The sequence below is a fragment of the Vicugna pacos genome, chromosome 14 (genome assembly GCF_048564905.1).
Source record: "Vicugna pacos chromosome 14, VicPac4, whole genome shotgun sequence".
In the NCBI taxonomy this organism is placed as follows: domain Eukaryota; kingdom Metazoa; phylum Chordata; class Mammalia; order Artiodactyla; family Camelidae; genus Vicugna; species Vicugna pacos.
In genome coordinates this window covers 15,498,265-15,511,774 of record NC_133000.1, presented here as the reverse complement: position 1 = coordinate 15,511,774, position 13,510 = coordinate 15,498,265, and the positions used below count along the sequence as shown (strand labels likewise).

Below are 13,510 nucleotides of genomic sequence, written 5' to 3'. Positions count from 1 at the left end.
GATTTGCGTCATTGATCCATATCACTGCCTGTGTGATGTCAGCATGTGGGTGTGCAGTTAGTGAGACATAGTTAACCTAATGTGCTGCAGTAAATCCCAAGCACTGTTTCCTACTTGGATAACAAAGAATGATTCATTGTTGTTCACATTAGACTGATACTAAAGATAGTAATGTTCACAACCTGCTGCTTCCATGCATGGTAATACCAGAGCCTTTGCAGCTTCCTAAACAAGAGCACTAAAAATAACTCTTGTTTAGAAGCAGGTGCTTGATAAACATATCTTCTTTAAGTTTTCTATCTATATACAGTTCGATTTAGTGCTAGAGGTAGATTCTAACCATAATATGATAGTCACTCTTCACCCTTTTTCTACTTAGTGTGCTTATTATCGCTGATCTATGTAAATACTTAGCAGATCTAATTACAGAAATTTTCAATTATCTGTATACAAATAAATGAAATCCCCTATAATTCTGAATCATACTTAGGCCCCTGATTGAAAGTCTGCTTTATCCAACCTTAAAAATGAAAAATAAATTTTCAAGGGAAAGAAAAGCCCCTAAAGCAGTGAATAATAATAACCTTGATCGTTTCTTTCTTTTGTAACTTCCTGTCTCATTCTGTTCCCGAATTACGATCGCCAGCTTGTTAAATTCCTAGACCCAAGGACTATGCTAATTGCCTGCCTCATGTGAATAAATGCTGCCAGGTGTTTTGTAGCCTTAACAAATAAGCAGCTCTTATCAATAGGATGGCCTTGTATCCCATTTTTGTCTAGGGCAGTCCCAGTTTATGCCTCTCATCTTGGTATCTAACCGGTTTAACATTTGTCCCAGACTTTTCATTTTTGACAGAGTGTAATTACTAGTTCCATTAAAAATAAGCTCTGATGTATACCATCAGCCATCATTTTGTATTTCCAGCTTTGCCACAATCTCCTCTAGGCAAGCAGTTTACCCATCTCTTGTTTTCACTTTAGCCGGTGATTAAACTTAAAGGCAACCAGAATAAACCATTTCTCTTTCCCTGACCCTTGCCAGAAGCAAATCAAAGATAGTAGTTAAGGTACTTAGTAGTAGAGCAAAGTACTCTTAGATAAAGAAGACTAGGGACTGCAGACTACTTCTAGACTCCTGCTGGTGGTGATTGCTAATGCCCCTGATAGCCACTTGGTGTCACCAGGCCACCAATTGGAGGGATCAGTGAGACGCATATTGGTTAGATGAATGTGAAACAATATGCAGGAAATAAAATTTAAATATCCCTGCCCCAGAATATATTAAAAATAGTCTGAATGGTTTTGTCATTTATTATATAAATCTGTAACTTTATTATTGGCAGTGCTTTTTTATTTTGCAGTAGGCCCTTTCAGCAAAAATGAGCTAAAAAAAAAAAGTAACTTTGGTGAAGCTTTCAAAAAATCATATAGAGAATTCAGTGAATTTTGTTTGTAAAAATATTTTAAAGTATTATAATACCAGTGAAAATATTTGAATGTTACAATAAGAAAAAAAAATAGAACTGAGAATATCCTCCACTGAACAGAATTTGCTCCCAGCTTACCAAACCTCAGAATCAGAATATTTTCTTAATATAAACATCATAGTCTTAAATATTATAGAAAAGAGTCAAGTGAAGGAATGAATAACTTCAAATTTATTAACCATAAAATACAACAGTTGCAGGCATTTCTGTGAAAAAATTTAAAATGACTACATTGAAAAAAATTTTCAGTTAAATGTGGAGATAGAGACAGATAGATACAGCTAACAAATTGATTAAAATACATAGATATGTACTAAATAATTATTCTTATACTACTCTTTAGTATTCAAATATTCAATTTAAAAAAATCTGTAAAATATTCTTTACTGTACTTGCATATGTGTTTTAATAAAGCATTTTATTTTTAAAATATTTTTTTAAAACTCCTGTTCCTATTCCTCAATATAATAAAAGCAATTTGTCAATCAGTAAAGAATAATTCCAAATTATATAATTTTAATTTTTTTTTCAGCTACCTCTTTCACTTTTCAGAAGTATTCTAGATTAGGTGATGATAATATGATTGCCCTACCTCTGCTCTGTTTTCTCGCTCTTCCCTCACCAGAGCTAGCACTAGCCAGCCTTGAGGACAAATTCTTCTCTCTCTTACTACTAAGACTTATTCCCAAATTCTTGTCCATAGATTTGGGGACGTTTCACCAGTCTAGGAAATGCAAAAATAAGGATAATGTAGTTGTTACCTGTTAAGCTAAATTTATTTGCCTTAAAGACTTTCCAAGTTCTGAAGTTAAATTCCTTCTGTTTTGAGTATCTTTTCTTTATGAAATGATGTGATAATATAGGATAGACTTTCTTCCACCTGTCCTTCATTTCCTTCCTCTTTCCTTTTAGTGTCCTTATTTGGTCTCATAAAAAAGTTGGGGTTACCTTAATGAGTCCCCAGAATTTGTTTTGAAATTTTATTGGCACATAAATCTAAACATTGAACACAGATGTCTGAATTGACCATTCCCTGTCTAGTATCTAACCCCCAGCCACCCTCACAACCCAATCAGTTCAAAACATGCCTTGGTCTTAGGATGATCCTCACATTTGTTTCCTATTGGCATGCATCATATAGAGTAAAACGTTCGTTAAATTGATACCTTAATATATGTAAAGAAGGAAATTTTAGATAAAGAAAATGCTACTGGGTGGCTGGATCTGTAAGGTGACTAAGGCCCCTGAAAGGCGAAAAAGGAAAAACATGGGCAAGCAAATAAGCGAGACAGTATAAACAAGTTTTGATTTGTACCAAAGAAAAAAGTTGCAGGTTCTAATCTTTGCTTCCCTTATCTTCCTGAGATTATTTGCATATATCATCGTCAGCCACTCCCCTTTAATAGACTCCTTCCCATAGAGCACTTGATTAGTCACAGATTTCATTAACCTTTCCTTGGTCCCTTGACTCTATGGACGTGCACTAGTTACAGCCTGAGCCGCATAAGCTTAACATACATTCTTTAGATTCTTACTCAGAACCTGTACCTTAATACTGCCGCAGGAATCAGGATCACTGTCATGGTCAGAGTCAGTCTTTTGGAGGATTAGAAATCTATTTGTAGAGGAGTAGAAGAGGGACATTATTTCACAGCCCTGTTCTTTTAAATTGACATCTTAATGATTTGAAACCACTTTTTGCTGAGCTGAATGAGTCTTCCTCTTAAAGTTTCTGACATGCAAATGACCTGGACTTATTATTACAATTTAAGAGCAGCCTTAATAAGCAACTGATCTTATTTATTGCCAAAAAGAACTTTATAAAATCAAAGTCGACTCTTCCAACTTTTAATTTGCCTCATAGCTAATAATCCCTTTCTGCAAATCAGTTGATACAGCTCTCTTACTGGCTTAGCTGTTCATTTTGCAACTAGTAGTTATTTTTGAGGATACATTGCTTAAATTTAACATTATTGATGCTTTATTAATTTTCACATATGGCAAAAGTCAGCATTAGCTTATACCTTCTTTAGTCTTTTTCAGACCAAATCTCTGTGACCATGCTCTATGGCAGTTTGAGATGTACTTGAGCTACAGAAAATGAGGACTAGCTTGACAGTGTTGGTCCTTGATATCTTAACCACATTTCAGCTCATACAAATCGGAGATGTTTCGTGGCCCAACTCTAGAAAGGGCATAATACCAGCCTTACTCCTTATATTATTTTTTTCTGTCTTAATTTTCTCTATGTTACTTTTCCCTTTTCTTCAGTTTGTCATCTGTTTTGGTTTCTTTTTGTTTGGTTGTTTGGTTGGTTAGTTTTTTAGTTTTTTTTTTTTTTTTTAGCTTTTGGTTTTAGTGCTGTGTATGTCTTTTAAATCTCCTTAAATTATATTTTGGAATAGGTTTGGTTATTAAGTAATTTGCTGTTTTCCATATGATACCCTTCACTTACTAGAAATTTTTAGAATTTTCTCAGTAATTTCAGTGAAATAATTTAGGTACATTTTGCTTTGTTACCATTATATGTAACTAACAGATATTTGGGGTGTATTATGTGGAGGGATCTTCTATTCAAATGTTCATTGCTTCTCTATTTGTGGTTTATCTTTAAGTGAATTTTAGTATTATTGTGCTGCAACTTTCTCATTCATTTTATAATTTGTAATATTGTATCCTAAACAACAGAGGTAACATAATGTCATGGTGAAAAGTATGGATTTCAGAGCTAGGTCACTTAATTATATTGATCGCTTATTAGCTGTGACTGCGAGCTACTTACTTAACCTCTTTTGTCTTAGTTTCCTCAGCTATCAAATAGAAATAATAGTTATTCTACTTCATAGGGATATTATGCAGATTAAACGAGTTAGTATCTGTATAGTAGACCAGTGTCTAGTACCCACTAAGTGCTTATAAACAACATCACCCAAGTATAGTGCTATATTGACAAGTCTACCCAAAAATCAGTAGTTTAGAAATGTTAATAATGTGTTAAAATGTTACCAAGAAGTCCATATGATTACTGTGACATGCCATGCTCCTAATTTAAGAGAGCCCTCTGCAAAACATTTGAGACAGTGTTGTGAAAATAAAAAGCAGGGGTATTTTAAGTTTGTTAAAATTGTCATATAATCAGGTACAAAAGGAAAAATGAAAAATACGCTCATTGCTGTATAATGCATTCCTATAATTGTGGTGTTCTCAATTATCCTCTCACTTTGTTTATTTCTATGGGAAAATTGTTTAATGCACATTCTTGAATTAACAAGTTCTTTAGGAAACGTAAAATACATTTAACTTATATTTTCCTTATTATAACTGAAGGGTCCTGGAAATATGGACTCTGTCACTAATCCTGGGCAATAGAACTCTGTGGCAATTGTGTGGATAGTTGAGGATAGTAAAGGTATAGAGCTAAGTCTTGTTAGAAGGATACTGAAAGCAGTTGAAAATACTGAAGCAGTTGAAAATACTGAAGCAGTTGAAAATACTGAACAGGACAGAAATGACTAATAAGGCAAAGACCCAGTAGAGGAGGAAGTGGAGATCAGATCAAGAGTAGAATAGCTTGGACATATTGAAGGAACAATGATTCTTCTGAAAATAGAAGAAAGAGGTAAGAAAAGTTTGTAAATAACATTGAAAAATTTCAGTTTCATACTGAGATAAGTAGTTGAGGTTGGGTTGGGGAAGGTCTTTAAAAGAGTGGTGAGGCTCTCTCATAATCACTCTGAAAACAGAGTAAGTTGTTAACCAGGGATAAATGCCTGGAAAGATTCCTGAGCAATGCTAATGGCTAAGTTAAGGTTGGGTATAACTGAATTAATAACCATGTCAGTCTGAGTACCATTTGATTTCTACAGTTCCAGTCTATGGAAAGAGAAGATAATTATCTGACTGATTAAAATTAGGAATTTCTAGTGGAGGGGAAGTAAAAGGAAGGCATAGATGGGAAAGAAAATCAGACCCTGAAGGTAGTGTTCGATCAGGAGAAAAGGGAGATCATTATAAGGAAGACTAAATGTTGTAGAAGAAAGAGAACTGAAGTGATGAAAGATAGATATGGTGTCCAGAATCTGAAACATGAAAGTTTAATATTTCAAAGATGAGATAGTGGAATTCTAAGTGATAAATTCCAAGATTTGTCTTTGAACCTGGGTTACTAAAAATAATGGAAGAGGAGAGTTCAAAAAAAGGTTGAGGTTAGGGGTTTTTTGGACATAAAGTCATTGTGCTGATGGGCAAGAGTTGGAATAGAGGAAAAACACTGTGAACGTGGTGCCAAAGTTCTCAATAAATGAGGACTGAGCATGACAGCAGTGAGAAGGGGTAGAGGGTAGTACATTCCTATGACATAATCTCAAGGAAAAAGAAACTTAAGCGTGAAACAGAAACAACAGTGGTCATGGGAAGCAGTCTTGGGGTATCTGAGGACTGCCTCAGAAGAGAATGGGAAGCCTCTGCTCCCTGTGGTTGCTGGAGAAACAGGTTTCATTTAAAGAAAGCACATGAACAGGTGTTCTCTGAAAAGGTTGAGTATAGAAGGGAATTTATTTATAACAGGGAAAAGGTTCTAGTGAGCACAATGAAAAGAATTGAGAAGGAGATCAGTTAAAGAAAGAGTCAAGAAATGGAAACACAGCTGTGTGAGAACGTGAGCCAAAATGAGGAAGTGGGCTGCAGGGGCTTGCTTTTTGTTTAGAGGCTGAAGATGAGAGGCATGGTTGGATTTACTGGGAGTCTGAGTCCAGCATTTATGAGGAGATTCTGTTAAGACCAGGAGACTTTGCTGTTAAGCCATGCTCTTCGGGGCAGCCTTGCCTTTTAGTAGGAACTTAGAAGGTAACAATTACCCTTCCCCACTTGTGAGAATGGTCCTTTAGTGTCTTATCTCCTCCAGGGTATCTGGCATGTATTTATTGAAACTCACTGCTCCAGGTTATCCCTTGCCAGTTCTTTCCACCTTTTGGGGAGACTGGGCCTTTGAACGTGGTTTTTGCCTTATTGTTAGATAATCCTGGCTTTGCCTCTTTGTGTGTCCTTGGCAAGTTACTTAACTGCATTCTCCTTCAATTTCCTTACCTATAAGTGATGCCTATTTAAGTTATTGTAAGGACTGTAAGTGAGTTAACACACGTAAAACCCTGAATAGTGCCCTGTATATGTAATTATTATTTTTGAAAACATATAGTGATCATACTTTTACTTATAATAGTATCATTTATTGAGTGGTGCCAACTAGTGTACTTGGTACATTAAATTGATCTAACTTGATTCTCACAACAGTGCTATGAGGTTGATTCTTTTAACCTTTTTACAGAAGGAAACAGACCACAGAAGAGCAATAAATTGCCTTGCTAACAAATATTGAAGCTGTTATTAAAACTTACGTATTTTGATACCAAAATCCATTTTCTTTCCACTGTGCAGCTTGTTACAAATCACAATCATTATCATTACCTGTATATTTGTATTAGCTATTAATAAATGTCCTTAACTACATAACAGCCACCATAAAGTAATAAGACCCCCAAAAGTTCTTACTGTCTCATTCCCCTCCCTTGTAACTGAACATCTCTAGTCTCCTTCCTGGGTTCCACACATGCTTGAGTACAGTGTTAAGCCTGCATTATGATCTGTCTTTTCAGATATGGATATGAGTGAGAATGCCATCACCAAGTATCTGTATTGATGTCCAGGTTAGATCTTTGGAAACGACAACAAAATCAGGAAAAAATAAAAAGAAAGAAAAACCAGCAATGAAAGTGGTAGTCTTTATTAGCTTGAGAGGTTAAATACCAGCCTGATATAGAAATCCCATGTTTGAGGAACACATTGACCAAGCCTGTGTATTCTATAGACAGTTCTTTTGTGTACTGTGGGCATTCCTATGGAGGGTTGAGTATGGAGAGTGGGTAAAGTTACAGGAGGGCATTTCAGACCTAATCTTCTCAATTAGTGTTATATGTATCCTAAACTCTAAATGAAAAGCAACTGGCTGGGTAATAAAATTTCAGTTAGTACACAGTGCCCATGATGTTATCAGAGGAAAGTGAAAACAAAGAGAATCATTTTACATCAACTATATAGTTCTGCATGTATGTTTTGATGAGCTTTTTCATTTGTTCATAAGGGAGTCTGAAAAAATGGTCAAATTGAAGGCAGCAGCAGTAGAAATCATTTAATCATTTACTATATCGGAGAAACACTGCCAGCAAGAACGTTTGCTTTTTTTTTTTTCCCTTTCCGCGGGTCACAGCAGGTCATGTGATAGGTGTCACGTGACTCGGTCAAAGGATCTTTTCCTCTCATAGCTTTGCCAAAAAAAAAAAAAAAAGTAGCCGCCGTTCTCCAATTAAAGCTGTTAACGTGTACTACGCTGTTTCCTTGTTGGATTTTCTTGTTCTCTGCTGCTACTGTAAAAACAAAATGAGTGGTAAGATTTGCTGACTGTTTTGAACATTCTGCTTTTGTTTTAAAACATAGAAAGCATTGTATTAATCTAAAGTCATGCTGTGTGTTTTTTTCAATAGATGCCAGATCTGTCGCTGTAAAAATATTTTAAATTGTCGCCGTGTAGTTACAAAAAGATCAGACTCTGTTTAATAGAGTTGGGCTGATTTTATATTCCACAGAATCTTCCTTTCCAGCGCTTTTACTTTACTAGGCTTTTCTTTTTACAACTAAAATCTGAAAACTGACATCAGATTATTTGGAAGCCATTGTGAAAGCCTGGTTGTAAAGAGAACGTGTGGCACGTCAGCAGGCCGTTGCATTTTAAGAATTTAAACTCAGACAAATTTCTAATTTCGTTTTTTTAAAAGCTCAACTGTGAATGTATGCTAATAAAGAAGATTATTAATAAGTTACTAATAAAGAAAGTACTAGATAAAATACTGTCTTTTAAATCATTGACAGCACTTTTTAAGGAATTGAGGTGAGAGGCTTCTCAAATTTCTTAAGACAATTGGTGAAAAGAATTGTTTACTCTTCTGCAAGATTTTGGAGAAGGAAATATGCCCTTAAAAATCAATAGCTGTATGGTTTAGGGTAGATTTTGCTCAGATCATGTAGATTATTAAGGAGCCACTAGAGGTATCTATAGTTGTTCAGATAATAGCTGAACAGATGTACAATATGGTACAATATGTAACAGTTTTAGCTTCTTCATTGGGACAGAATCACCTGGCTGCCTTTAATCAGGGTTCATAGTTAATCTCTCAGTACTCTAAATTAAAAAGTATTGTTGGAACTAAGGAGGTAATTGAATATTTGCAGCATTAAGTATGCAAGGTTTTAGAGTCTTGCTGCTATAGACAGGAATAGCAACAGAAATGGTGCTGTAAATATTGCAGTTTTAAATGTGATACTTAATTTACTATGTTTATATGGTGGCAGTTTGTGTTCAGTATTGAACGTTACTTCACACCAGTATTTTAAATATTAAATAATGATATCTATGAATTGTCTTTTTTAAAAAATCTAACCTTGTACCATTTCTGCCTCAGGATAAGAAAATTCACTTGCTAGAGTGAAATGATTACTTCATAGGGGAATGAGTTAATCATTATTTCTGGACTGCAACTCGTAATGGATTTACTGATGGTTTATTTTAGATTGGGTTTGTTTTGTTCTCTCTTCATTATCACACTTAAATATAATTAAAGGATAAAGTAGAATTTTGTACTACTAAATTATAAACAATTTTAGCGTCTTTCAAAGTACAGTATGGTTTGAATTATAACTACATAGTATTTATATATTCAAATTTTTAGTAAACAAAGGGCAACATGAAGCAGTTATGTAGTTTTACAAGTTTAAATGTAATCAGCAGTAACTTATTTTTTACTCTGTTGGCTGAAAAACAGGAATAAAAAACCTGTTCTGATGACTTGAAATAGGGATTAGATTTGACAGAATGTGTGAGGAACCACATCTCTGGCATATATAGTAGAAGTTCAACAAAATAATTTCCTTTATTAAGATTACTAATATGATTTTCAGTGAATTCTTTTTCTGATTCCCAGCTAAATTTCACATATTCTGGGTAATTTCTAAACCAGCTCTCAGGGTTCAGAAAGCTAATATACTGTAGTTTTATATAAATTAGCTAATAGAAGTAAACCAACATTAGTTTAAAACCATTGTCTTTTTTTCTTGAGTCCACCATATAGAAGTTAAAAGGTGAGTTTTGGAATGAAGCCTTTCTTGCCTAGAGCTATAAAGCACCTCACAAGTCTTATTTAATAAATTTATAGATAATGTTAGTTTCTGTGTAGGGAAATTTTGTTCTTCGTTTCGCTCTTGTTTTTCAAGTAAATGAAGATAATAAGGCCTTGGTTTTCCTTAGAAGCATAAGAGCATAGTTCTTAAGGCTCAAATTACATCCGTTGACAAAAATGCATAGTATTTTAATGTTTACTAAATACATAGTAGAGATATAGCCTTAGAAATGAAACTCCCTGGTTTTGAATCCTAGTTCTACTGCTTGGTTAATATTAACCTCTCTGCCTCAATTTTCACATCTCGATAACAGGAGTAATAATAACATTTACCTAATAGAATGATTATGAGGAGAAAAAATTACATTAAAGGCCTGGTACATAGTAAGTTAATATTATCTATATAATTAGCTGTTGTAAGGTAATGTTCTGGAAAAACTTCATATATTTGGTGGGCTTGTTTTGGATGGGAAGAGTTTTGTTGAAAATTTATTTTGTAGTGATATATAGCATAATTTGGTAGTCTGCCCACATAGACATCACTCCTTACTTCCTCTTAACCACTTGAGGCTTTTTCCTGCTTTCTTCCTTCCCCTTCCTGCCTCTTCTTTCTTTCCCTCCTCCTTCCCACCCCACCGCCATTCTTCCACCCTTTTCTTTCCCCTCCCCTTCTCACCCTCCTTCCAGCCCTGTTCACTCTCCTCCTGTCTTCTCTCTTATTCTCTCCTTTCTCCTATTTCTCTTCCTTTTCCAGTGCTCCTGCTACTCTTGCCTGTACTGTCTCCCCTCCTTCCTCCTTTCTCACTCTCCTCTCTTCCCTATTTCCATACCACTGTTTATTTCCCCTCCCACACCCTCCTTTTTCCTACATTCTCTTTCCTCCCCTACCTCTCTCCTTCTTCCCCCTACCTTTACCACTACTTTGTTGTTTGGTCCTCACCCCTCCTCTTCCCCTAGTAAGAGGAGAGTGGCTGTAATTTCTATTTGCTGTAGTCTCCATGCTCTTTATTCTGTTTTTCTGAAGTATGTATAATGATACCAGTGAAATTTATTTCTTTTTTGTTCTATGATTTATCTCTTCTTCCTCGGTTTCTTTAATGACTGAGATCAAATATATGTACTCTGCAGGTTGAAATCTACATATAAAGGGAACTGTTCCTCCATTACATTCTTTATCAGACTCTTGGGTACCTTTATTTCCTTAGAAATGAGTAAAGCTCTCTGAGAAGGTTTCATTTCAATTTATTAAAAACTAGTGGGTGAGGGAACAATGCAGTCTAAAGTTACAGGGGGAAAAAGGATTTGAAGGTAAGATATGCTTTTTTTTTAAGTTACGTAAAACAAGTAAGATTTTAGTTCCTAGAAAGAATAAAACACACCTTCTAGGAGTGCCTGATTAGGAGAAGGCAGACAAGAGATAATATTTTTAAAGTTGTTTAGAAAGGATATCACTATAAAAAATTTTTTTAATGCAGAGTATGACAAGGTGAGGGTTTTGTATGTTTGTTTGTTTTTAAGAACTGTTTGGGGTAAGAAACAAAAAAATTTCCTTGGGTAAATATACACACATAATTTCTGACTTTGTTCTCAACCCCTCACAAACATGAGTTACACATTACACAAGAGGCTTTTAACCCTAACTAAGCAAGTTCCGAATTTCTAACTGTTCTTCCTCTTACTGCTTTTCCCTCTTGACTTTTTCTTGATTTTTCCTATTGCTTTTCAAAATTTTGCCTTCTATATTTTTCATTGATTTTATATGCAAAGTTTAGTTTGATTTTCCTCTAGGTCAGTGTTCCTTTTTTTTTCAACATTTTTTATTGATTTATAATAATTTTACAATGTTGTGTCATAGGTCAGTGTTTCTTAACTTGCACGAGTCTAAGAATTACCTGGGATATTTGAAGTATATATGCTGATTCAAGACCTCTATTTACTGTAAGCATACTAAATAAGAACCTGTAGGAGAGCTTTGAAATCTGTGTGTTTTAAAGAGATACCTCAGTGACTATTATGATCACTTGACGAGTTTGAGAAACACAACTGCAAGTAAAAAGCAATCAGTGCACTTGACAAGATAACCTTTTCTCCTATATAACAGGTGAAGCATCTGGATTTCTTTTCATAGAAATACAGTCACTCTTAGTTTGAGTGTTAGTTTGGATGAAGAATTCAAAGTACAATTCAAATGGGTTTCAATTTACCTTGCTAAGTAATCTTGGATTAATACATCATTTCTGTGACCCATTCAGGTCCTGCTCAGGTTCCAATGATGTCCCCAAATGGTTCTGTGCCTCCTATTTATGTGCCTCCTGGATATGCCCCACAGGTATGCTTTTGTTATTTTTCTTTTTATATCTACATAATAATGATTGTAATGTTACTGTTTAATTCAGATAAAAAGTACCATTTAAGTGCTGAAGTTTATCAGGACAATATATCTTTGGTAAATCTATTTCAAAATATTTTAGTACATTTAGTATATTTGGAAAGGAGGAAAAATTAAATTAGCATCACTCAAAAAAAATTAGCATCACTCATCATTTGGCCTTGTCTTTGGGTGTTAAATTATAATAGAGAATGAATTTTAGAGTATTTTCTCTCTGAATATGTGAATGATATAAGTAATATCTTATGGTTTACAGGTACCTACACTAACTTTTTTAAGTTAATCATTTGTTTAAGAGTAATCCAAGACAGTGCTTCCAACTTTATTCTTACAGTGGTTCAGTGACACCTATGATAATTGTATGGCACATTGTGGTCAACAGAAGAGAATTTAGAACTGCAGCACTAAAGACTAAGGCAATCAATATCACTGCACACTTGTAGCCCTTCCCTGCATACCAGTTGGGAAGCTCTGGCTTAAAGAAAAAAGTATAGCTAGCTTACTTGCACAGGCAAACTGAATTAAACTGTTATATCTACTGGTGTTCACTGTCTTCTGCTACTGAGATTGTATGTAGTCCGCACTCATTTCTTCCATCCAGTTTCTTATCCTAGCACTGAATTTTTATACTTGAAATTTTCTTCAGGCCATTTTTTACCTCCTCCCCCATGATACCAATGTTGGTAGGATATTGTGGTGGATTCACTGCCCACTCTGTGAAGCCCACCACTATACGAATGACAGTAAAACAAGACCGTGATGGTGGGGAGAATAGAAGTGGTATGAGAATTAGAGTCAGAAAAGCTGAATCCATATCATGTTTAAGACCGTTGCTGGCTACATGGCCTTGGACAGATCAACTTGTTTGAGCCTCAGTATCCTCACTGAAAGATAAGATGATAACATATTTGAAAGGACTTTGTAAACTTTTCAGAAGAATAATCTGCTCACCACTTCTACTTTTGTTTAGCACACTGTCTCCCTAAGCCTGTATTCTGCATTTTTCACCCTACTAAAAAATCTGCTCCCTGGTATATACCAAACCAAAGGCCTTTTTTTCCAGCCTGATCCTCTTTGACCTCTAAACATTTGACACTATTCCTTGAAGTAATGCTGGTCTGATTCTTTCTGCTTCTCTGGTTGCTCCTTGTCGGTCCTTTTTCCATTTACAAAAAAACTATACTTGATCTTTTCTCTCTAACAAACGTGTTGAATGGCACCATGTGCCAAGCTCTGTATTAGGTTCTAGTGACATAAAGATGATTAAGGCAAAATCTTTCAGTGCAATTATAGGGTGTCCTACTATTTTCTCAGCTAACAGTACCTTTTATTTTTATTCTTATGGCAAATTTCTCTCCTTATTTCACTAAATCATGACCTTCTAGAATTAGCTTTTCTTGAACCTTTTC

General features: G+C 35.0%; 1 protein-coding gene across 5 annotated transcripts in view; it reads left to right on the top strand.

Annotated features, from left to right (window-relative positions):
• FNDC3A (fibronectin type III domain containing 3A) overlaps positions 1-13,510 on the top strand; it is a 145,749-nt gene that overhangs the window by 71,866 nt on the left and 60,373 nt on the right. For 4 of the 5 annotated variants that reach the window (XM_072976219.1, XM_031684554.2, XM_072976221.1 and 1 more), the window contains one exon: positions 11,965-12,041. In XM_072976219.1, coding sequence (XP_072832320.1) covers positions 11,965-12,041 — 77 coding nt within the window. Of the gene's footprint in view, positions 1-7,868; positions 7,927-11,964; positions 12,042-13,510 lie in introns of those variants that run through there. The other variant, XM_031684556.2, reaches the window with a different exon arrangement.